This window comes from Bufo bufo, chromosome 2, assembly GCF_905171765.1.
Source record: "Bufo bufo chromosome 2, aBufBuf1.1, whole genome shotgun sequence".
Taxonomy (NCBI): Eukaryota; Metazoa; Chordata; class Amphibia; order Anura; family Bufonidae; genus Bufo; species Bufo bufo.
This window is the reverse complement of record NC_053390.1, coordinates 704,680,779-704,705,391: the sequence shown is the minus strand read 5'-3', so window position 1 is coordinate 704,705,391 and position 24,613 is coordinate 704,680,779. Positions and strand designations below refer to the sequence as shown.

Here is a 24,613-nt window from a genome sequence, read left to right as displayed (position 1 = left end):
ACGGTATCTCTATATCTCTATATCATTCAAAATGCCATCAATAAAATGCACCTGTGTTCGTTGTCCATAACATACACCTGCCCATATCATAACCCCACCGCCACCATGGGCCACTCGATCCACAACGTTGACATCAGCAAACGGTTCACCCACACACGCTATCTGCCATCTTCCATGAACAGTGAAAACCGGGACTCATCCGTGAACAGAACGCTATCAAATGTGAGCTTTTGCCCACTCAAGTCGGTTACGACGACGAACTGCAGTCAGGTCCAGACCCCGATGAGGACGACGAGCATGCAGATGAGCTTCCCTGAGACGGTTTCTGACAGTTTGTGCAGAAATTCTTTGGTTATGCAAACCGATTGTTGCTGCAGCTGTCCGGGTGGCTGGTCTCAGATAATCATGGAGGTGAACATGCTGGATGTGGAGGTCCTGGGCTGGTGTGGTTACACGTGGTCTGCGGTTGTGAGGCTGGTCGGATGTACTGCCAAACTCTCTGAAACGCCTTTGGAGATGCTTATGGTAGAGAAATGAACATTCATTGCATGGGCAACAGCTCTGGTAGACATTCCTGCAGTCAGCATGTCAATTGCACGCTCCCTCAAACGTTGCGACATCTGTGACATTGTGCTGTGTGATCAAACTGCACATTTCTGAGTGGCCTTATATTGTAAGAAGTCTAAGGCACACCTGTGCAATATTCATGCTGTCTAATCAGCACCTTGATATGCCACACCTGTGAGGTGGGATGGATTATCTCGGCAAAGGAGAAGTGCTCACTAACACAGATTTAGACAGATTTGTGAACAATATTTGAGAGTAATGGGTCTTTTGTGTATGTAGAAAATGTTTCAGATCTTTGAGTTCAGCTCATGCAAAATGGGAGCAAAACCGAAAGTGTTGTGTTTATATTTTTGTTCAGTGTATTTAGTATCAGTGTAATTGTACTGACCCGGAGAGTAAAAGCCAAAAAATAAATTATGTAAAATTTATAATGTAAAAACTCACAGTATAACTGTTTTTTCTCACCCCCCCTTCCCCCAAGTAAAACGTAATAAAAGTTAATCAGTAAGTTATGTGTACCCTATAATGGTGCCATTAAGAACCTGTTCTGCAAAAAACAAGCCCTCATACGGCTACATTGACAGAAAAATAAAATCGTTATAACTCTTGTAAGGCGACAATGAAATCTTTTTAAAAAATCGCTTGGTCACTAAGGCCCAAAACAGGCTGGTCACTAAGAGGTTCAAACGATAGTCATGCTCTATACTGGTTAAATATAAAATTAGAATGCTGCAGGTGGAAATGAAGCTTCTTACAGGGCTCCAGATGGCGACCAAAATGGTCGCCAATGCGACTTAGAATTGCAAAATGGCGACAAGACTTTGTTGTCTTGTCGCCATTTGCGCCTAGACCCTCCACTGCTCTGCCTCTTTGAACAGGGGGCCTCACAGCATGGAACCCCGAAACATGAAAACCAGTGCAAGCGGGAGAAACCGGGCCCAGACCAGCCGCGGCCTCCCCTCAACCAGACTATTCGCTTCGGACTGATATTCTTCCTGTGCCGCCCGTAAATCGCTGGTACTCCCGGCATCACAGCGCCAGCGGCGGGAAATACTGAGGGATACCTGTAAGCTCCTGCCTGCAGGGGGCGCTGTGGTCGGGATGGTTATGCTGCCTGCCAGTAAGGTGAATGGCCCCGGTGTGTACCAGGTCTGCGGTGTCCACTCTTCTCTCCCTCCTCAGCGCCGTCTTCCTGGTGACCGCTGAAGTCCGGGCCGCCGCGCTCACATCGGGACAGGAGGAGAGCGACAGCTCCAGGTGGCGGCGTGTGAGGCGCTCACTGCGGCAGGTAGGAGAGGACGGTTAGCAGTTGCCCTTGGCAACCAATCGGACCCGTTCATGTTCTCTGAGCTGCAGGCTGACTAGTTGCTATGGGCAACTGCCTCACAGAGGATATGACGCCCCAAAATGTTCTTGTCTGGTAGAATAATTGGGGGGGACTGTTTAGGCTGGACACCTGCAGTTTTTGGTGCACCTCAGCGGGGATACAGCCTTATGAAGGTTTTATTTTTTATTTTTTTTCATTTATCAAACTGGTATAAAGTAGAACTGGCTGAGTTGCCCATAGCAACCAATCAGATTCCACCTTTCATTTTTGACAGCTCCTTTGGAAAATGAAAGGAGGAATCTGATTGGTTGCTATGGGCAACTCAGCCAGTTCTACTTTACACCAGTTTGATGAACCCCCTTAGCTCTTAGTAAATCCTTTACAGTAATTCTGGTGTCTAAGGGTGTGTTCACACGTGGCGGATTTATTGGAGACATTTCTGTGACTGTCCCATTCAACTGAAGGCAGTAAACTATGCACCTGCTGCAGGAACAACCCCATTCAGATGATTGGAAGTGCGTTTCGGTCACAGAAATTTCTAGAACAAATCTGCTGCGTGTGAATACACCTTTAGGCAACATTCAGACGAACGTATTTTGTTTTTGTGTCCGTATGTCCGTTACGTAGCCCTGCAAAAAAGATAGAAATTGTCCGTTTTGCGGACAAGGATAGACATTGTTGCAATAGATCCGCAAAAAAATAGGATTTTGCGGACGCCAGTGCTGCAGATGGCGACCAAAATGCAATTGAATAGAATTGCAGAATGGCAACAAGACTTTGTTGTCCTGTCGCCATTTGCGCCTGGACCCTCTGCTCTGGCTTTCTTCCAGCAGACACACGCTGCAGACGTCTGCTGGGTGAAGACCCTCACACTGTGGCCAGCGATCGTCTTGATGCCACTGCAGCCAAACGTTTTCATGGAGAAACCCAAGACAAGCAGTGGAGGCCGGGAAGCGAATGAGCCGGGACCCAGCACCTAGGGATTACCAACGCGGCTAGTCCGACAGGTCATTGACATGAGTGCACAACCCCTTTAGCTGCGGGGGCTGTAGCTTAGAAAACCCCATGCTCCTAAGCATCCCAGCTATATTATACGTATTTTAAGTTTGGCGACTAAAAATTTAATTTGGCTCCTAAATTTTTCAGGTTAGGAGCCAATGGCTCCTTGATATTTTTTTTAGTCTGGAGCACTGTCTTATGTTTTAATGGAGTAGTCAATTTCCACCTTGTAAAATGCAATACTATGCTTCATCCGGATCATTCATGGGGGGGGAGAATTACCGGCACTCTGCTGGCTGGTATTTTTAGCTTGTCCAATGCCGGGTATAAATGAAAAAAATAAATATATAAATAAAAAATACAAGAATTCAGAAAGAAATACAGTTTAACAAAAAGTAATAAAAGTAATTATTTTAGGCAGGCATTCCCCTGGACTTCCTGGCACTAAATCTGTTGATATACATTATGATCATCATCTCTCTAGTCTAAAGATACCCATACACTTTCAATATCTGTCAGCCAAACAGCTGTCAAAAGCTATCTCTCCCAACACCCCTATACACACACACACTCAGCATAGCCTAGCGTGTATGTGTCTTCAGTGGTAATGGCTTATCTCCTGGAAGAACAGGAGGATCGGTTAAAATTAAAAGGTCACATCTGTCGTCCAGTCCCACCAAAAATGGCAGGTTCATCCAACAATAAACTGAAAAAAATGGTGTGGTGTTAAACAGGCAAGAAGTGCTCAAATCCATATACAGTTGTGCATATATAAACAGGGGAGCAAATCCTGCACTTGTGCACCCATTGCTAATGGCAATCCCCAGCAAAAATGCATACAGTGGAGGATGCCTACAGTGGACCACAAGTACCACAATAGACATCCTACACAAGATAGCAATTATGTGGATGTGAAAATCAGTATTACAATATAATAATAGCAAAGACAGTTGCACTCTGCAGACTTGCTAAACCCTCAAACTGATGATAAAATTGAGAGATTAGCCAACATATCCCACTAGGGGGACATGTCTGAGCCCGAGCACCACGCCAAGGTTTCTCAAGTATTTCATCCAACAATAGCCTAATGTGTGATGGGACCTCAAGATGAGTGCCCCCCAGCATCAATAGAGAATTTTTAACTTTATACTAACTAGACTGAAGCTTTAAAACATCTACTCTTTAAGGACCAGGCCAATTTTTTTTTCCTTCCCCCTCCTTCCAAGAACCACAACTTTTTTAAATTTTCTATTCAGGTAGCCATGTGAGGGCTTAGTTTTTGCAGCACAAGTTGTATGCTTTGATGGCACTATCTAATTGACCATATCCTTTTGTTTGAAAATGGAAAACATCTTTATTGGGTGAAATTAAAAAGAAAATTCGACAATTCAACCAAGGATTTTTGGGTTTTGTTATTACGGTGTTTACTATGCGAAAAAATGAGCTGACGACCTTATTCTGCGGGTCTGTACGATTACAATTAGGGATAAGCGAATAGGCTCCGGATAAAACATCCAACGTCGATTTGCATAAAACTTTGTTCTAATACTGGAACCTTGGAACCGAAACAGAGTTCGGGAAATGTTTTTTTACAGAACTAATTAATTTATAAGGTTATTACTTGAAGTCTCGCGAGTCTTCGCGAAGCATTAACTTCGGCTCATCAGAGCCAATACATTCTAATACCCTACAACTTCATCTGAAGTCGATTCGCTCATCCCTAATTACAATGATACCACATTTTGTTTCACTATGTTAAAAAAATAAAAACCTTTAAAAACATTTTCTTTGCATCACCAAGTTCGGACACTCATAACTTTTTCATATTTCTGTCTGCAGCGCTGTCTAAGGGCTCATCTTTTTGTGGGGTGAACTGTAGTTTTTATTTCATTTTAGGGTACATAAGACTTTTTGATCCCTTTTTTGGGGGCAAGTTGCATTTGCTCCCTCTGTCTAATCACTCAGATGCTGCAGCTGCTATTGACAGTGGCATCTGAGAGGTTATATGACTGGGACCCAATTATCTCTGATCCCTTTCATTGCGGCAGGGTGTCTGCTGCATTTTACAGCTGACACCCGGCATTTATCAAGAGATCTGAGTTTATGAACACAGTCCATACATGTCCTTAACACAAAATTATGTACCTGTCGTCATTTTGTGTTAAGGAGTTAAAGGGGTTGTCAAAGTTATTGTTATTCATGACCTAACCTAAGAATAGGTCATCAATATCAGATTGGCGCGGGTCTGACTCCCCTGCCAATCAGCTGTTTGAAGAGAAGGCGCGCACTGTGCCAGCGCTGCCTTCTCTTCATTGTTTTCCTGCTCACCGTCGCAACAGCAGGTGTGAGTAGGTGTAATTATAAGAAGCCATTCACTTCAATGGTACTGCTCATTCCTATACACTTGAATAGAAAGGAGCTTTACCATAAAAATGAATGGGATGGCTTCTTGTAATTACACCTGCTCGCTGCTGCGTTTGCAACGTTGAGCAGGTAAAAAATGTAGGGAAGCCTAGGTCAACAATAAAAATAAGTTGGACAACCCCTTTAAAGAATTTTACACATATGGGCCTTTTAAGACCAAGATGGGAATAACTGCCGTAAGCATTGGCCAAAGAAGGTGGAGTGATGGCAGTGGCTGAGTGGCCAATGTTGCTTTTCATTAACTCCCATAGCACTGCATGGGAGGCTATGTAAGCAGCATAGCACCATAAGCTACACTATCTATGTATCTCAGGAATTATGGAATCAGTTTAGCTTTCTGTGGTACGCAGTTTTTGCAGCTCCTATTCACTGCTAAGAGAGTTATGGAAACAGTGGAGTGCCGGCTGCTCAGATATTTTCATAAGTGGGCAGCATGGTGGCTCAGTCGTTTGCGCTGGGGTCCTAGGTTCAAATCCGACCAAGGACAACATCTGCATGAAGTTTCGATGTTCTCCCTGTGTTTGCGTGGGTTCCATCCAGGTACTCCGGTTTCCTCCCATACTCCAAAAGACATATGATAAGGAACTTAGATGGTGAGCCCCATTTGGTATAGCGTGATGCTAGTTTCTGTGAAGTGGGAAATATGTCTGTGCTATATAAGTGAGTAACATAAAAATAAGTCCATCCAGCCCCCTCCAGGCACTTGATGAGGTTATTCTCAAGTTTTTCCATGGCTGAGATGAGAATAATCTCAAGTTCCAGGTGGAGATGGATGGATTTATTTTCTCTTATAAAGAGAAGCTGTCACCTGGAAATGCAATGTAGTCTGCAGGCAGCATGTTATTGGGCAGAAGGAGCTGAGCAGATTGATATTTAGTTTTGTGGGAAAAGATTTAGTAAACACAGAGAATGCTATCAATCACTGATAACACCTACCCTGTGTACAACTAGAGTCAGAAAGAGCAGAGATTTAAATCTGTAAATTTATAAGTTTTACTGAATTTCCCACAAATATATATAACAATCTGCTCAGCTCCTCCTGCTCTATAACATGCTGACTGCAGATTGCATTGCATTTTGGGGTGACAGGTTCTCTTTAAAGGGGTTATCCGATTTCTAAAACTTCCCTGCCCCTCACAGGTAATATACTTACCCTGCTCCCCGCACCGCTGCTTCTCCCTGTACACGGATGTTCTCATCCGGTGTCGGGGGGAGCAGCCAATGGCAGACGGGGACAAACCTCCCTAGCATCACGGGTGACACTAGGGAGGCTGCTCGTCCCCTCACAGGAGCAGCATCGGGAGCTGGCAGTGGATCTAATGTGTATGTCTGCCATTGATGGCTAAGAAACATAATGTATACCTTATTTGGGATACAGTTTTATTGAAAAGTGTTAACAGCAGTACAGTTGGGGCTGTGGGATGCCAAATTATCCAGGCCAAAGGTATGATGTATATTAAAAAGGGCAACCTGTGAGCATATGCTTGGTCTTTAAGATCTATGGACATTGTCCTGTGAACTGACCTATTTGAAACTTCTTGATGCTGTATTCATACTGGATGTGATTTCAGCAGAGGAAACAAGAGAAATGCTTTATTCTGGGAATGGTGTCCTTGCTAGCTCGGCTTTTTATTTGTGTGTGTTATATACAGTACAGTGAAACTTCTCAAAAAGACTGCCCATTTAAAAAAATAGCGTCCCAATCTGGATGCCCTATCCTGTATACATTGGCTCAAGTGGTTGATTTTTAGGAGGGCATGATATAAAATTTTGAAAAGCTATAAACTACAACAGTGTGCAGTGTGTTTACAAAAGTGAATAAAGCTCGAAATCCTTCTAATAGCTTTTATTTCCATACACACAAATGCATTGGGAACACTACACATTCTATTCCAAATCAAAACATGAAGAAAAATATATCAAATTTGTGTTGTTTCTCTAAAAAAATTGAAGAAAAGTGAATATTATACTGTTCAAAAAATAGCAGTGTTTGTATTCTTCTTTACAAACTCAAACATTCACTATATAAACTGAACAATGTGTGAAGATTTTGCTTTCCTTTGAATAACTAATACTTAGTTGTATAACCAGTGTTTCTGAGAACTGCTGTACATCAGTGTTACATGGAGTCAACCAACTTCTGGCACCTGTGAACAGGTATTCCAGCCCAGGATGATTGAACTACATTCCACAGTTCTTCTCTCTTTCTTGGTTTTGCCTCAGAAACTGCATTTTTGATGTCACCCCACAAGTTTTCTATTGGATTAAGATCCGGGGATTGGGCTGGCCACTCCATAACGTCAATCTTGTTGGTCTGGAACCAAGATGTTGCACGTTTACTGGTGTGTTTGGGGTCGTTGTCTTGTTGGAACACCCATTTCAAGGGCATTTCCTCTTCAGCATAAGGCAGCATGACCTCTTCAAGTATTCTGATGTATTTAAACTGATCCATGATCCCTGGTATGCGATAAATAGGTCGAACACCGTAGTATGAGAAACATCCCCATATCATGATGCTTGCGCCACAATGCTTCACAGTGTACTGTGGCTTGAATTCAGTGTTTGGGGGTCGTCTGACAAACTGTCTCCGACTGAAAAAAGAACAATCTCTTACTTTCATCAGTCCACAAAATGTCTCTTTAGGCCAGTCAATGTGCTCTTTGGCAAATTGTAACCTCTTCAGCACATGTCTTTTTTTCAACAGTGGGACTTTGCGGGGGCTTCTTGCAGATAGCTTGGCTTCACATAGGCGTCTTCTAATTGTAACAGTACTCACAGGTAACGTTAGACCTTCTTTGATCTTCCTGGAGCTCATTATTGGCTGAGTCCTTGCCATTTTGGCTATTCTTCTATCCATTTGAATGGTAGTTTTTCACTTTCTTCCTCGTCTTTCGGGTTTTGGTTGCCATTTTAAAGCATTTGCGATCATTTTAGCTAAGCAGCCTATCATTTTCTGCAGTTCTTTATGTGTTTTCCCCTCTCCAATCAACTTTTTAATCAAGGTACGCTGTTCTTCTGAACAATGTCTGGAACGACCCATTTTTCCTCAGAATTTCAGAGAGAAATGCACTGTAACCAGCATGTACAACATTTTCTGCCTTCTTTCCTTAAATAAGGGCAATAATTGCCACCTGTTTTTCAAAGAATGAATGACCTCACTCATTGAACTCCACACTGCTATTATTTTGAACATGTCCCTTTCAATTAGTGTTTCAATTACACAGAATCAGCAGCATGCATGTCATGACTGTTGGGTCTGTTGGGTTTCTATTACTCTACTACACCTGCTAGTAAATTATTTGCCATGTAGAAATATCATTTCTACCAAAAACAGTGATTTATCAGGTTAGTGATGTCTAACTGCTATTATTTTGAACACAACTGTGTGTATGTATGTATGTGTGTGTATGTGTATGTATATGTATATATATATATATATATATATATATATATATATATATATATATAATTGTGGGAACTCGCTCTGGTAGACAGGATTAGCGGACACAGTACAGAAGCAACAACAAGTTCTTTGGATCAAACAGTTCAGTGTTTTATTCACACTTTAGGCAAGTGACAAAACAAGCAGTCATATTCAAACAAAGTCACCTTGCAGTGTTGGTGGTAATTCACACCATGTGGCAACTCTTCCTCAAACACTCCTTGCTGATAGCAGCACAAACCTGTTTTCACGCCAAACAGGTAGCAAGGCTTCATCCAGCCGCAAGGCTCCCAGATCCCAACACAGAGACCTGGCTTCTGAGGCCAGCTGCCTATTTAAGGACAGCCAGTTACTGCCAAAACCCAGACCGGCACTAAAATCTGGTCCGGTCCCGGGACAGGGCATCCGCGTTTCCCTGTAACCGGCCTGCCCTGTGTTCCACCGAAAACTTAGTTTTGTAGAGAGAGAAACCATCGGGTGACCTGGGCATTTCTGTCCTTGGCCTAGCTCATCCACTTGAGAGGGGAGTGGTCAGTCACCAGGCGGAATTTTCTCCCCAATAAATAATAGCGGAGAGATTCTAGTGCCCACTTGATAGCCAGGCACTCTCTCTCCACTATACTATACTGGGTCTCGGCTGGGGTGAGCCTACAGCTGAGGAAGACAATGGGATGCCTACTTCGGAGGCATCGGTCTGTACTATAAACTCCCTTTTGAAGTCGGGCGTCACCAAAACCGGTGACCTGCACAGGGCTGACTTAAAAGCAGGAACATAATAGCCCACCATTCCCAGGAATTACTTTATTTGCCTAGTGGTGACAGGATGGGGCCAATTCCGTATCGCCTCTGTTTTGTTCACTTGGGGTTTGATGACTCCGCGCCAAATGACATACCCCAGGTACTTAGTCTCTTCTAACTCTATCGCACATTTTTTGGGGTTAGCGGTTAGGCCAGCTTTCTGAAGGGAGTCCACTACAGCCTGCACTTTGTGTAGGTGACTTTCCCAGTCGGTACTGTGGATGACAATATCATCCAGGTAAGCTGAAGCGGACCGACTATGTGAACGAAGCACAATGTCCATTAGTCGCTGAAAAGTGGCAGAGTCGCCATGCAGACCAAAGGGTAAGACCTTATATTGATACAGCCCCTCAGGCGTAATGAAGGCAGTTTTCTCTTTGGGAGCCTCCGTTAAGGGCACCTGCCAGTACCCTTTCATGAGGTCCAAAACAGAAAAATACCAGGCTTGTCCTAACTTCTCAATGAGCTCATCCACCCAGGGCATGGGATATGCATCAAATTTGGAAACCTCATTAAGTTTTCAAAAGTCGTTACAAAACCGCAACGTCCCATCCGGCTTGGTTATCAATATTATAGGACTGGCCCACTCACTTTTTGACTCCTCAATGACGTCTAGCTGCACCTCCTCCGATATGGCTTGTCGCCTAGCCTCGGGCACCCGGTATGGTTTTAATCTGACTTTTGCCTGAGGCTCAGTGACAATGTCCTGCTGGATTATGGAAGTGCGTCCAGGGAGGTCCGAGAACACATCAGTGTTCCGACTAACGAACTCCCTGGCCTCCTGAGTCTGTTTAGAGGAGAGGCTGTCATGAATTTTTACTGTGGCAGCCGCCTCTCTTGCATCAGACAGAAGGGCCGGTACCTCTTCTCCTAGAAAACCCGTCTGTGGGCTGTCTTCTGTACAAGTTTCCCTATCTTTCCATGGTTTGAGTAAATTCACATGGTAAACCTGCTTCGGCTTTTGCCGCCCTGGCTGGTGTACCTTGTAGTTTACATCTCAAATTTTCTCGAGTACCTTGTAGGGCTCCTGCCACCTAGCCAGGAAATTACTGTCCACGGTCGGCACCAGAACCAAAACCCGATCACCCGGGTTAAAGATCCGGACCGGAGCCTGCCGATTATAGACCGACTCTGTGCTCGCTGAGCTCTCTCCACATGCTCCCTAACAAGAGGCAACACTGTCTCTATACGATCTTGCATCTGAGTAACGTACTCAATGACACTTTTATGTGGAGTGGGTTGTTGTTCCCATGCCTCTTTGGCCACGTCCAAGAGACCGTGAGGGTGTCTGCCATAAACCGTTAAACCAGACCGTCCGTTTGCGGATGGTAAACGGACGTCCGTAGTTGTTTTATGTGCAGCAACTTACAGAGTTCCCTCATCACCTTGGACATAAAAGGGGTCCCTCAGTTGGTCAGAACCTCTTAAGGTAGTCCTACTCGGGAAAATATCTCCATTAACTCCTTAGCTATGAGTTTGCCCGAGGTATATTGCAGTGCAATCGCCTCCGGGTACCGAGTGGCATAGTCTAGAATGACTAAGATGTGTTGATGCCCTCTGGCGGACTTTGGTACTGAGCCTATGAGGACAAACGGTACTTCGATAATCGGGAGAGGTACTAGGGGACTACGGAAATGTGGCTGGGGGCTAGTTATCTGGCAGGTCGGGCAAGACTTACAAAACTCTTCCACTTCTTTGAATATACTGGGCCAGTAAAACTGCTGTAGAATACGATCCAGAGTTTTCTGCAGACTTAGGTGACCCCCGAGAACGTGTTGGGGGGCTAGATCTAACACAAGCTTAGGATAAGCCTTGGGCACCACCACCTGTTCAATAGGCTCACCTCGTAGTTGGTTTAGACACCTGACCGATCCAGTGCTGGAGAGTGTATGGCAAAGCTCTCCAGATCATATCGGCTAATAGTCTATCCAGCATAGCCGGGGGACTCGGCACATCAGGCTGTAGCCACTTTTGCAACAGGTGGAGTAGGTCATAATACTGGGTCCTCGCAGGCTCAGCTGGCTTAAATCCCCACTGATGTACCCGCTGTGCCCTGACCAACACATTCACCCCCAGTCTTGCCAAAATCTCACCCTTTACTTTTTGGTAGTCGGCTGCTTGATGGTTTTGTTCCAATACACACAAAGGGAATAAACATGTGTATAGCAAAACATGTGTTACTGCAATACTTTTCTGTGAGAAATACTTCATTTTCTTGAAAAATTTCAGGGGTGCCAACATTTACGGCCATGACTGTGTGTGTGTGTGTATGTATGTATGTATATATATATATATATATATATATATATATATATATATATATATATATATATATATAAATAATGAAAGAAGATCCGCAGCACTCCTTGAAAGATAAAATGTGCTCTTTATTCACACATATAAAATATTGACAACGTTTCGGTTCTCTCACAGAACCTTTCTCAAGTCAGGTGAAACATAAAGTGCAGTGGTGCCTGTATAAATACATAATCAGGTTGTTACCAATTAATTCATCAACCAGTACAAATAAAGTGCACTCTCCTTTTATAGACATGTTACAATTCATTACTTGACAACATTTGTTCACATGAACATCAATGTGTCCACTGTCGTACATATATACTGTGTATTTATAACCCCAATATCGCTTATAATTTTCAACAGTGATACATTAAAGTGCATATAACAAAGTGCATAGTGCTCTAAAAACATCTAATACCTCGCTGGAGGTTTTGTGGAGTTGGCGTGTTGGCTTCTGTGAAAGCACGCCGTTCCTCCGCGTCTACTATTGGTCAGTGCGCATGTGTCTGTCTCTTGCCCCTCCTGTTAGGCGGTACATAATCATTTTACGTCACTAGCTGGCGGAGACCATGCGTCATGACCGCCGGTTTACTGCGATCCGGCGCGCATCACGCACATCACGTGCCCGCACACCCGAGATCCCAGTCACCAGCGTCACTTCACTGATTCCTTCCGCCATTTTACATTAGGGCAAACTTTTGGGCAATGACAATATCCATCATCTTTCTGACTCTATTACTTCCTCTTAGTTACAATAACCCTCCCCGCATAGGTAGAGCGCCTGATTCGAAATCACATAATATCATCTTCACGTAACATTCTATTACTTCCACCCTGTACAGCAAGCTGGATACACAAAAAAACCGGGCCCTATAAAAGGATGCTAACTAACCATTCCCCCTGTTACCCTGAATTCGACATTTAACCCTTTGGGTTTCAAGGTGTCCAGACGAAAAATCCATCTGAGCTCCGTTTTTTTTAATATAGTCAACCTATCTCCTCCTCTATCTAACGGTTTCACATGATCCAAGATCATAAATCTCAGATCATTTTCCCTATGATTTTTTTCACAAAAATGCTTAGACACCGGCAAATCTTTTCTTTTATTTCTGATGGATTGTCTATGATTATTTAACCTAATTTTCATGTCGCACGTGGTTTCACCCACATAGAGCTTTTTGCACGGGCACCATAACACGTATATCACCCATGTTGAATTACATGTAGGGTAATATCTCGTGTTAAATGTTTCTCCCGTGTCTGGGTGTGTGAACACCGACCCTTTGTGCATCAGTTTACAATTCACACATCCCAGACACTGGAAAGACCCCGTGTGTCTCGTTGTCAAAAATCGAGGGACTACCGCCTGCACCCTGTGATACTGCTGAAGGGAGTGCTGCCAGATTTTCCTTATGGAGATATATATATATATATATATATATATATATATATATATGCTTTTATAAAGATAATACACAGATTTTACTATGGGGCCTGCTCTCCCAACTGGAAAAATTGTGAAGGTCTGTAGTGGCTAACCAAGGCTTTTAATTGCCATAGGGATACGTGGATAAACTGCTGTAAGACCCTTCAATATCCTCTTATTTCCCACATCCTAAAAATGCCTAATGCATGTAGAAAACTAACATGCCAAACCTTGTTTATACCCACTGCAGGCATTGGGTGACCCTTATACATTGTTGGGTCTTGTTGACATTGGTGGCATCTGCTCATGCTTATCTAATGTTTATGTCCAGCTTCAATGAACCACACCCTACCAAATTTTGGGCTTGGAGGTCTCCAACAACGTTGGTACAGGGCCTGGGTCTCAAAGATGTTTCATTGTAAATGGTTTGTATGTTAGACATTTTCCACTCACTAGTTAAGCCTTAGCAAATACATATGTGTATCTATCTGTCTTACTGAAATACATGTTTTTCTAAGGCTACTTTCACACCTGCGTTCAGGTGTCCGCTCGTGAGCTCCGTTTGAAGGGGCTCACGAGCGGTCCTGAACGCAGCCGTCCGGCCCCAATGCATTCTCAGTGGAGGCGGATCCGCTGAGAATGCATCCGCCTGCCAGCGCTCAGCCTCTGCTCCGCTCAGTGAGCGGACACCTGAACACTGCTTGCAGCGTTCGGGTGTCCGCCTGGCCATGCGGAGGCGAGCGGATCCGTCCAGACTTATAATGGAAGTCAATGGGGACGGATCCGCTTGAAGATGACACCATATGGCTCAATCTTCAAGCGGATCCGTTCCCCATTGACTTTCAATGTAAAGTCTGGATGGATCCGCTCAGGCTACTTTCAGACTTAGAAAATTTTCTAAGTTATAATGCAGACGGATCCGTTCTGAACGGATGCAAACGTCTGCATTATAGGAGCGGATCCGTCTGATGAAACATCAGACGGATCCGCTCCGAACGCTAGTGTGAAAGTAGCCTTAATCCTGTACAACCATTGAATGTGTATTTGTGGTATTATTATTAGTTATGGTATTATGCTATAATTGCTGCAGAAATGAACTAACTGAATTACAGTGGCAATGCCTATATGAGTATCTATACTAACACTTTCTTTCCCATTTTTTTTTTAAGAGCCGATTACAGAGACGTAAGATCGTTGAAAATAAAGAATGTGTACGGACAACAAGCCCAAGACCTTTGTACAATCTCCCTGGCATGGCAACTTTTGTAACTTCCAATAAACCAGACCTCCAGGTTACTATAAAAGAGGAGAAATGTCCCATGCCCTATAATGCATCATGGCCAATTTTTCCAGAAGGAAACTCTTATACACAAACATCCAGTATCTCCACATTAACCAGCAATAGGAAAGACAATGAACCCAGAGCTACCGTCATTAAGAAAACATCAGATGTTACTCAGTCAAGACTCAAGACATTCTAACAAGGACTTATGTTGTCCATAGTTTTTTTTATGTTTGTTCAGGAGAGAGAAAATTGTTTTCATAGTTGTTGTCATAGTATTTAATTCACATTTGTCTGCCTTTTTGGATTCTGTTTAGTTCAAGGAAGATCAATGAGGAAACACTTAAAGGGGGTTCTTTTGCGTAAGCAAAGGAATTGGAACAGCATAAAAAAGTAAGCACTCGTTAAATCCTCTTCTGCTCCAGCAGCTCCACTCCACTGGTTCCCACTGGTCCTGCAGTGATGACACCACAACATTCATGTGTCCACTGTAGTCAATCACATAGACCACTAGAGAGCTAGTGATAAAATGGTAGGGATTTAAGGGCTAAGAAACGTTTTTATGATGTACTATTTCTCAAGTTTCTTAAAATCGTGGTCAACTCCTTTAAGGTTTTCTCAGGAGTAAGGCCTGCAAGAAGGACAAACTGAAAACAGGACCAAGACTGTGAGTCAAAATAACAATGGCCTTAGTTTAGATATCGATGGGATATATTCATATCCTACCCAAATACATAAATCTATATTGTAAATATGTACATTATAATTATGCAGCAGTTTTAGCACATTTGCATTTTGCTTGTGCACCTTAAAAGACAAGCACTTACACAGGAAACATGGCTGTCTATAGTACTGCTGTAAATTCTATTAAGGCCCATCGCCTTCCACAGCCCTGGTTGGGCATATCATAGGCCTCATATAAGGAGACTAGTGCAATCAAAAAGTTAAGGTGTGGATAGTAGTAACCAATCAGATCCTAGTGCAGGTTACAGAGTGTTAGAAATCCCCTAACTGGTTACTATGGGCAACACCTCCAAATTATTTTGTCTGCACGGATTTTCATTCATGACAAACCATAAATATTCACAAAAGCAAAGAAGACGACTGCCTCCTCTAGCAAGGAACGGCTTGTGTACTATAAATTAAAATTACAGAATTTATGATGAAATAATTATTAAAATAAAGCGTATTTTAAAAATTTGCTCATACTTGAGGTACAATAGGAATTTAGTTCTCTTCACCGATTGTATAGCCTCCCTGCAAATATTAATATTATGCAAATTAGAAAGATATAACTAATCTCTCCCAAAGTTTATTTTATTGTTTTATACAGGGCATATTTAATTTGAAAGAAATATAAAATGAATATAATTGTTTTTGTCTTTTTATACAACAGATTTATTTTATGACTCAGTTTCCTGTTTGTTAGCAGAATGTCAATTTCCAGGCACATTTCTTAATTTTTGTTTCCTAACATGAAACTGATTTATTGATCTAATATGTAGAATGCAAATTATCCTGTGGATTGAGAAATAAATATTAATTGCAGTTCTATTTGTTAAAGTCTTGAATCTGTTGTTTTTCTCCTTTATTACACAGTATTTTTTGCCTTTGATAGTCTGAATAGGGGTGTGAAAGAAGAGAAACTGCACATTCTCACATGTTGTACATGAGGAAGTTATGGAAACCACACCACCTTAGTAAAGAAAAACACAGCCTGAAAATTAAAAGCTTTGAAGTGGTATTTCCATTTCAGACATTGCGGGCATATCGCTAGGATATGCCCCCAATGTCTCATGGTTGCAGGTTCCACCTCTGGGACCCTCAACTATATGTAGAACAGAGCCCGTAAAGTGCTGAAAGGTGCACTGTGCATGCACAGCCTCCCTCAATTCATTTCTATTGAAGCACTGAAAATAGAAATGAATGGGAAGTGCAGCGCACAAGTGCTGCAACCGCTCTATTCACTTCTATGAGGTTGATGGAAATAGCTGATCCAGTGCTCTGCTATTTTCAGCGCTCCCATAAGAATGAATGGAGGGCGGTGACACAAGTGTGGTGCACCTTCCTGCACTTTGTGGGCTCCGTTCTAAAAATGCAAATTTCTCTAACCTATGCAGATGTTTATTCTTGTACACAGGATGCACTGTTATTGTAATTGATGATAGTAAATTTATTGAAAGGGATAACATTTTTCATTTCTCTGGTGGATCTTGCAAAACATAAAATCAGTTGGAATCATCTGAAATAAAAAATATTCCTGTTTCTAGATATTGATGTCACATACTTGTATTTGTGCCCCTGGTTGCTCCTTCAAGAAGTAGTCTAGAGTCTGCTTTAGTTTAGGTTTGGTCTGAGGTCTGAATTAATTGTGGGGTTTAGGCTATAGTCTGAATTAATTTTAGGGTCTGGTCAGGTGTCTATTTGTTTAAGAGGCCCAAGGATTACATTTATTTATGGGTGTGAACTGAGGTCTAAACTCATGTTTGGATGTGGTTCTAGTGTTTGAGTCCTATGCCCCATTTCTAAATTTTCCACTTATTTGACTAATGGTTTGTGTTTCACGTTCATCATTCCCCCCATTCATGATAGTACTACATCACAGTAGAGAGGGAGTCAGTCAACACAGTCTAAAGAGAAGAACATAAATTCCTCTACCTGTTCCAGACTGCCCCGTGTATTATACCAAATAGTTTTTTTGCCCAATTGCGGTCATTAGCTTCTAGGTTTATCTGGAATGGCACTAAGGCCAGGGTGAGTTACAGAGTTTTATCCAGAGCGAAGAGTGTGGGGGGAGCTGGCCTACCCGACTTCCAGGCATATTTTAGAGCTTCCATCTCTAATTGTGTTCTAGACCTTGTACACAAACGATCTCTGAAACTTTGGGTAGACATAGAACACACCCTCGAGCCCCATATGGTACCTGGGATATTTTGGCTCCCTACAGCAACACTAAATAGCCTTCTACATACTCTTTGTTCTCCCCTACTTCAGATCCTGATTAAACTGTGGAGTAGATTTGCCTCCAAAATCAAGTTAATTTCCGCACCGGGTCCTTTGACACATATTGTGGCTCACCCTGGCCTCCCCTCACAGATCAGGAATCTCTCATTCTTCCGCGCAGTTCCCCCTCCCCGGATCCTAATTAGGGACATCTTTAACAGCTTGGGGCTCTTACCTCTCGAGGACCTATCACACATATTCCAAAATTCCCCGGGTCACTGGTTCCACTACTTTCAACTTCGTAGCTTCTTGGGCTCTCTGGCTCCCGGATCGCAGTTGTCTGCCCCTCTGACAAATTTTGAAAAGCTCTGTGTTGCCAACACAGGCCCAGATCATGGTATTTCTTTGATATATGGCCTGCTGGGTGCCGGTGGGGATGGGGACCTATCACTCGTTGAACAGATGAGAGGTGTTGGGTTTGCCTCTGGTTGAGAGAGTGAACTGACGTTCTCCCTGTCCTCGGAGCAATGGAATCGCTCCCTCTTATTTATGCATAAATCATCCATGTCTTGTCGCTTACAGGAGTTGAATTATAAGATCCTTACTCGTTGGTATAGGACTCCGGTTAAGTTGCACCATTTTTATCCATCGGTCCCCAACACCTGTTGGCGTTGCCATTCAGAGGTTGGTTCCATGTTACACATCTGGTGGGACTGCCCTGGGGTCGCCCCTTTGTGGCAAGACGTTTTTGCTCTGTATAATGCACTTTACCGGTCTACTATATCTCCTTCCCCTTTGATTGCCCTGCTCTCTATATTCCCGGGTAGGATCAAACATGTCAAAAAGGGAGTACTTAAAACATTTGTCCTTTCTATGAGACAGATCATACCACGTCAGTGGAGATCTTCAGACAGTTTGCAGAGAATTACGTGGATACGTGCCCTGGATGCCTTATTCAGGATGGAAGAAATGGAAGCTGAGGCCTTTAATCAAGTCCAAACATTTGCACTAACCTGGGAACCCTGGAAACAATTCAGGAGCTCTTCTCGTCTTCAAACCTGGTTGGTCTCAGGTGACTGTACCTGGGACACGTGATATGCTATCATGTCCTTTTCCCTATTCCCCCTCCACTTTCCACCCCCCCTCCCTCCCCTGTCTTTTGTTTTGTCGTGTTTTGTTCTTGTCTGTCCCCCTGTCTCTACTAGGTTAACGATTTAATTTGTTTCACTTAAGAGTTACATATTAGTAGCCCTTTGTTTAAACCGCCATCACTGAATATCTCAGGAATGTGTCCTAAGTTCCTTTTGCCTTCCCGTTTAGCAGTCAAGGTTCTTCATATCACACTGTATGTACCTAGTATTGCTGAATCTCTCCTTTAGCATTTATTTGATGGCAATTGTCTTCTCTGGTCCTCATTGTTGCGGCCCAGAGAAATATGGTGGTCTCTGAATCCATCTGTGCACTTTATTTTATGTTTCGCATGGTCTTGGAAATGGAATTGGATATTTTTCATACAATGTCTTGGTTGCTATGTTTGATTGTTGTGTTCTTTTTCTATTCAATAAAAATAGATTCAACACTAAAGAGAAGAACATGTCCACTAGTGTTTAGCGAGCATGCTCGGCCAAATACCAGTTCGGCTCGAGCATCGCTATGCTCGACACATGGTGGTACTCAGCCGAGTACTGCATGTGCTCGAGCGCAATGCTCGAGTCTCCTTCCTGCACGTTTCGCGGCTGCTAAGCAGCCAATAAACGTGCAGGTAAGTACTGCCCTTACTGTAATGCCAGTAGCCATGTTGGCTACTGCCATTACAGTGATTGGCTGGCCGGAACACGTCATCGGGTGCTATATAGCACCCGATGACGCGTGTTTGGCTTATTCTAAGCCAGAGAGCTGAGGATAGGAAGAGACAGAGCGTGTAGGGAGTGTAATCGAATAGTATAAGTGTGCAAAAACTTTTCAGAGACCCAAAAGTCCTTGTAAGGACTATTGTGTGTGACAGCAGCAATATATTTATCCCTACGTCCTATGACAGCACCAGGAGAGAGGATCTGCCTCCCAGGACAGGAAACCCACAGGTATAAATGAAAAGGAGCCTCTCCCTCATTAAATGGTTTCCTGTCCTGGAAGGACAACCTGCAGGTTTTTTATTTTGTGAAGCTACATGGGGAGTAGTTTCTTCCTGGATTTAAAGGGAATCTGTCACTAGCATATTAGCAAAAAAAAAATTTTTATGAATCCATGTGTAATAAAGTACCTTATTTCTATATGTCTTGTTCTTTTTATTGTGAGTCTTGTCATTTCTTTAAAAAAACGCTTCTTATGATATGCAAATGAAGCTGTAAGGAGCCCAGAGGGGCGTTATTCTTTCTCCACGGTGCCCAGGAACGCCCCTCTGAAGCGCCGTGCCCGCCGAAATTTGAAAACTAAGAACTCCTCCAAGTTCAGCTAAATTGCCTCCCAGAGGCGCGGCTAAGTGCTCACCCCCCCTCCCCCCCTCCCCCCCAGTGCCGCGCTCTGCGGCAAACACCCCCGATCCTCCTCGCGCCTGCATCCGAAATCCTGCGCAGGCGCTGTGCCGGCGATTTAGCTGGCAGAGGAAACAGCGAACACGTCACTGGGATTGGCGCATGCCCAGTGACGCTGTTGCCCTCAGTCGTCTTATCATCGCGCAGGCAATCGCCGGCACTGCGCCTGCGTGGGATTTCGGATGCGGGCGAGAGGAAGATCGGGGGTGTTTGCTGCAGAGCGCGGCGCTGGGGGGGTGAGCACTTAGCCGCGCCTCTGGGAGGCGATTTAGCTGAACTTGGAGGAGTTCTTAGTTTTCAAATTTCGGCGGGCACGGCACTTCAGAGGGGCGTTCCTGGGCAGCGTGGAGAAAGAATAACTCCCCTCTGGGCTCCTTACAGCTTCATTTGCATATCATAAGAACCATTTTTTTGAAGAAATGACAAGATTCACAATAAAAAGAACAAGACCTATGGAAATAAGGTACTTTATTACACATGGATTCATTAAAAAAAGATTCCCTTTAAGGCTCGCTGGGCAGAGGTGTTTTGCCACCCCACTGCTTCTTCCAGCCTGTTGCGGTGCTGCAGATCCCTCCCCCTCTTTACTGCTGTCCTCGCTCGGCTTGCCACCTTCCCAGGTAGGGTCAGTAATCCATCTAGCTAAAGTTCCCTTACTAATATTGAGGACTTCTGCAATTTCGCTGATAAAGATATTAAACAATATGGGTCCCAGAACAGATTCCTGGGGTACCCCACTGGTAACAACACCATGGTCTGAATATACTCCATTGACTACAACCCTCAGCCACTGCCTAATCCATTCAACAATATGGGAGTCCAAGCACAAAGACTGCAATTTATTGATAAGCCTTCTATGTGGGACAGTATCAAAAGCCTTACTAAAGTCTAGATAAGCAATGTCTACTGCACCTCCGCCATCTATTATTTTAGTCACCCAATCCAAAAAATCAATAAGATTAGTTTGACATGATCTCCCTGAAGTAAATCCATGATGTTGTTCATCTTTCAATCCATGGGATTTTATATGTTCCACAATCCTCTCCTTAAGTATGGTTTCCATTAATTTCCCCACTATTGATGTCAGGCTTACGGGCCTATAGTTGCCCGATTCCTTCATACTACCTTGCTTGTGAATGGGTACAACATTTGCTAATTTCCAATCTTATTAGTTTTGTATTCCGGTCAGAACAAAGGGAAATCGGCTAGTAAGGGAACTTTAGCTAGATGGATTACTGACCCAACCTGGGAAGGTGGCAAGCCGAGCGAGGACAGCAGTACAGAGGGGGAGGGATCTGCAGCACCGCAACAGGCTGGAAGAGGCAGTGGGGTGGCAAAAGGGAGAAGGCGGGCCACACCAAACAGGCCCGCAAATGTTCCATGGAGCACCCCCTTGTGGAAATCTCCCTTGCCAAGGGGTAGATGTTCCGCAGTATGGCGCTTTTTTGAGGAAAGTGCGAACGACAAAAGAATAGTAGTTTGCAAACTGTGCCATATGAAAATGAGCCGGGGCGTGAACATTAGCAACCTCACCACCAGCATGATCCGCCACATGGCATCCAAGCACCGTAATAAGTGGGACGAACGCCTGGGTCCACAATCTGTGTCTGTGGGTCACACCACTGCCTCCTCTTCCCCTATGTTACGTGCTGGCCAATCCCCTGTCGAAGGCGCAGGCCCGGATGCCTCCCACCCTGCACCTGGACCTTCGCAAGCACCATCAGCGACCACATCCACTTCCGTGTCCCAGCGCAGCGTCCAAATGTCCTTATTCCAGGCCTTTGAACGCAAGCGAAAATACCCAGCCGCCGACCCACAGGCCATAGCACTAAATGCGCAGCTTTCCAAATTACTGGCCCTGGAAATGTTGCCATTTAGGATAGTGGACACTGAGGCCTTCCGCAGCCTGATGGCGGCCTTCCCGCGTTACGCAGTCCCCAGCCACCACTATTTTTCAAGGTGTGCCGTGCCCACGTTACACCAACATGTGTCCCATAACATCACACGTGCCCTGACCAACTCAGTTATTGGGAAGGTCCACTTAACCACGGACACATGGACAAGTGCATTCGGCCAGGGACGATATATTTCCCTGACTGCACACTGGGTGAATGTTGTGGAGGCTGGGAGCGAGTCGTACCCTGAGATGGCACAGGTGCTACCGACGCTAAGGATTGCGGGCGCTACGTCAATCAGGGTTTCCGCCAGCACCTACATTAGTGGCTCCAACCCCCACTTCTCCTCCTCCACTTCCACCTCCGAATTATCCACGTGCAGCACCAGTCAGTCATCAGTCGTTAGCTGGAAGCAGTGTAGCACTGCAGTGGGGAAGCGGCAACAGGCTGTGATGAAGCTGATATGCTTAGGGGACAAACAGCACACCGCCACATAGCTGTGGCAGGGTATTAGAGACCAGACTGAGCTGTGGCTCTCGCCACTCAACCTAGAACCAGGCATGATTGTGTCTGATAATGGCCGTAACTTGGTGGCGGCTTTAGAGCTCGGCAAGCTTAGACACATCCCATGCCTAGCCCACGTCTTCAACCTTGTGGTTCAGCATTTTCTCAAAACCTACCCCAGTTTGCCTGAGCTACTGGTGAACGTGTGCCGCGTGTCTGCACATTTCCGCAAGCCACCAACAGCTTTAGCTGATCTGTCAACGCTGCAGCAGCGCTTGAAATTGCCAGCTCACCGGCTGTTGTGCGACGTGAGCATGCACTGGAACTCCACGTTCCACATGTTGGCCAGGCTTTCTGAGCAGCAGAGGGCAGTAGTGGAATACCAGCTGCAACATGGTCATCGCCTTTCCATTCAGCTTCCACTATTCACAAGCGAGGAGTGGGCATGGATGTCTGACCCAGGCCCGGGGCTATAATAAGGCAGACCAAGCAGCTGCCTTAGGGCACAGAGAGGGGGGGGGGGGCGGAAAAATAATATATATTTTTTTAAAATAAATCATTTGCGCCTCCAGCCTCCCCACCACCCCCAGCCCACTGGCGGATCCACGAGGGGGGGGGATTAATGGGTCAATTGCCCCCCTCAAGAATATAGTGAGAGTCAGGGCGGAGAGCGGATCGGGGGAGATGAGCGCTTCCATTGTGGAAGCACTCATTTCCATAGTCATCTGTATAGCCATCCTCAGGACAGCGATACAGATGGCTGTGCTGCGGCGGGGCATGGGAGGGAGAGGTGTCTCCTTTCCCTGTTCCTCTGATGGGCTGCGGGCCTTGTGTCGGCAGCCTATCAGAGGCCGATGCAGGCGGTGTGATGATGTAATTGCGCCGCCTGAGCCGTACAGCGCGGGACACAGGCTGGAAGAGGCCTGCATCGCATCGCTGCCATGGATGTAAGTATAAGTGTTCTATATTTTTATACGGGACAATACTTGTGGCACATGATTGGGGGGGGCATGGAGAGGCACTTGTTACTGGCAAAGAATTGGGGGGGACATGGAGAGGCACTTGTTACTGGCACATGATTGGGGGCATCTATGGGGGCACCTCTTACTGGCACATTATTGGGGGCACTATGGGGGCATCTACTGAGGCCACAAAGGAATATTTTATAGGGGGAGAGGAACACTATGAGGGCTTCTACTGAGGCCACAAAGGGGTATTTTATATAGGGGGCTCTGTGTGGTACTAGTATAATCAGGGGGTTTATCCGTTTCTGCAGTATAATATTGGGGAGCACAGTGGAAGAGTATTGGGGGTAGTAGGATGATTTGTCCAGAAGATGGGAGGAGGATGGAAAAGTAGTAAACTAAGATTTTGTTTGTCAAACTGCAGAGATGAAAAATGGCTGAAAAATGATGGTCTGGTCTGAAGGTCTGAAAGGAGAAGATGAGGAAAGAGAACATCTACATCAAAGGAGACGTCACTGGTTGTAAGAGGTATGTGGGACTGTATAGCAAGTACAACAAAATGCGGTGTCGGGGGAGGGGGGACTTAGAGAATTGGGCCATAATTATTGGGGCTTGGGCCCGGATTTTTTTCAACCCTAGCAATGCCCCTGACCTCCATCCATTGCACTACACCCCGCCCACGGACACCGGCATCTAAACAGCAGCAGCAGAAAGTGACGTCATGTTCTAGGTGGTTGATAGACCGGCAGGCTTAGCGGCTACTTCCTGCCAAGCTAAACCTGTCTGCAAAGATCGGCCATGATGAGAAGGTCAAAATAGCATATCTGTGTGATGTCATCGTGTGCTGTGAAGGCTGTTACTGGAAATGCAGTGGTAGATTGCAAGGAAAATATTACTGATAGCAGCCAAAGACTGTGTATGATACTGCTGGCTGAACCACTGTATCTGAGCTTATCATGTGTAATACTGCCTGCTGAGCTACTGTATCTAAGCTTATCATGTGTAATACTGCCTGCTGAACCACATATCTAAGCTTATCATGTGTAAGGGCTCATGCACATGGCTGTGCCTGTATTGTGGCCCGTAATAGCAGATCCCCAATATATACGGGCACCGGACGTGTGCCCCACTGTATGATGGATGCAGAGGTGCCCCTCCCGAGACCAGACTCTGGATCCGCCACTGCCCCTGCTCCGCATCCACCCATCC

At 44.7% G+C, this 24,613-nt stretch overlaps 1 protein-coding gene across 5 annotated transcripts in view; it reads left to right on the top strand.

Annotated features, from left to right (window-relative positions):
• IRF2 (interferon regulatory factor 2) overlaps nucleotides 1–16,837 on the top strand; it is a 102,673-nt gene extending 85,836 nt beyond the window's left edge. For all 5 annotated transcript variants that reach the window (XM_040418720.1, XM_040418723.1, XM_040418721.1 and 2 more), the window contains one exon: nucleotides 14,454–16,837. In XM_040418720.1, coding sequence (XP_040274654.1) covers nucleotides 14,454–14,765 — 312 coding nt within the window. In that variant the 3' untranslated portion in view covers nucleotides 14,766–16,837. The remainder of the gene's footprint in view (nucleotides 1–14,453) is intronic.
• Nucleotides 16,838–24,613: the final 7,776 nt, after the last annotated feature.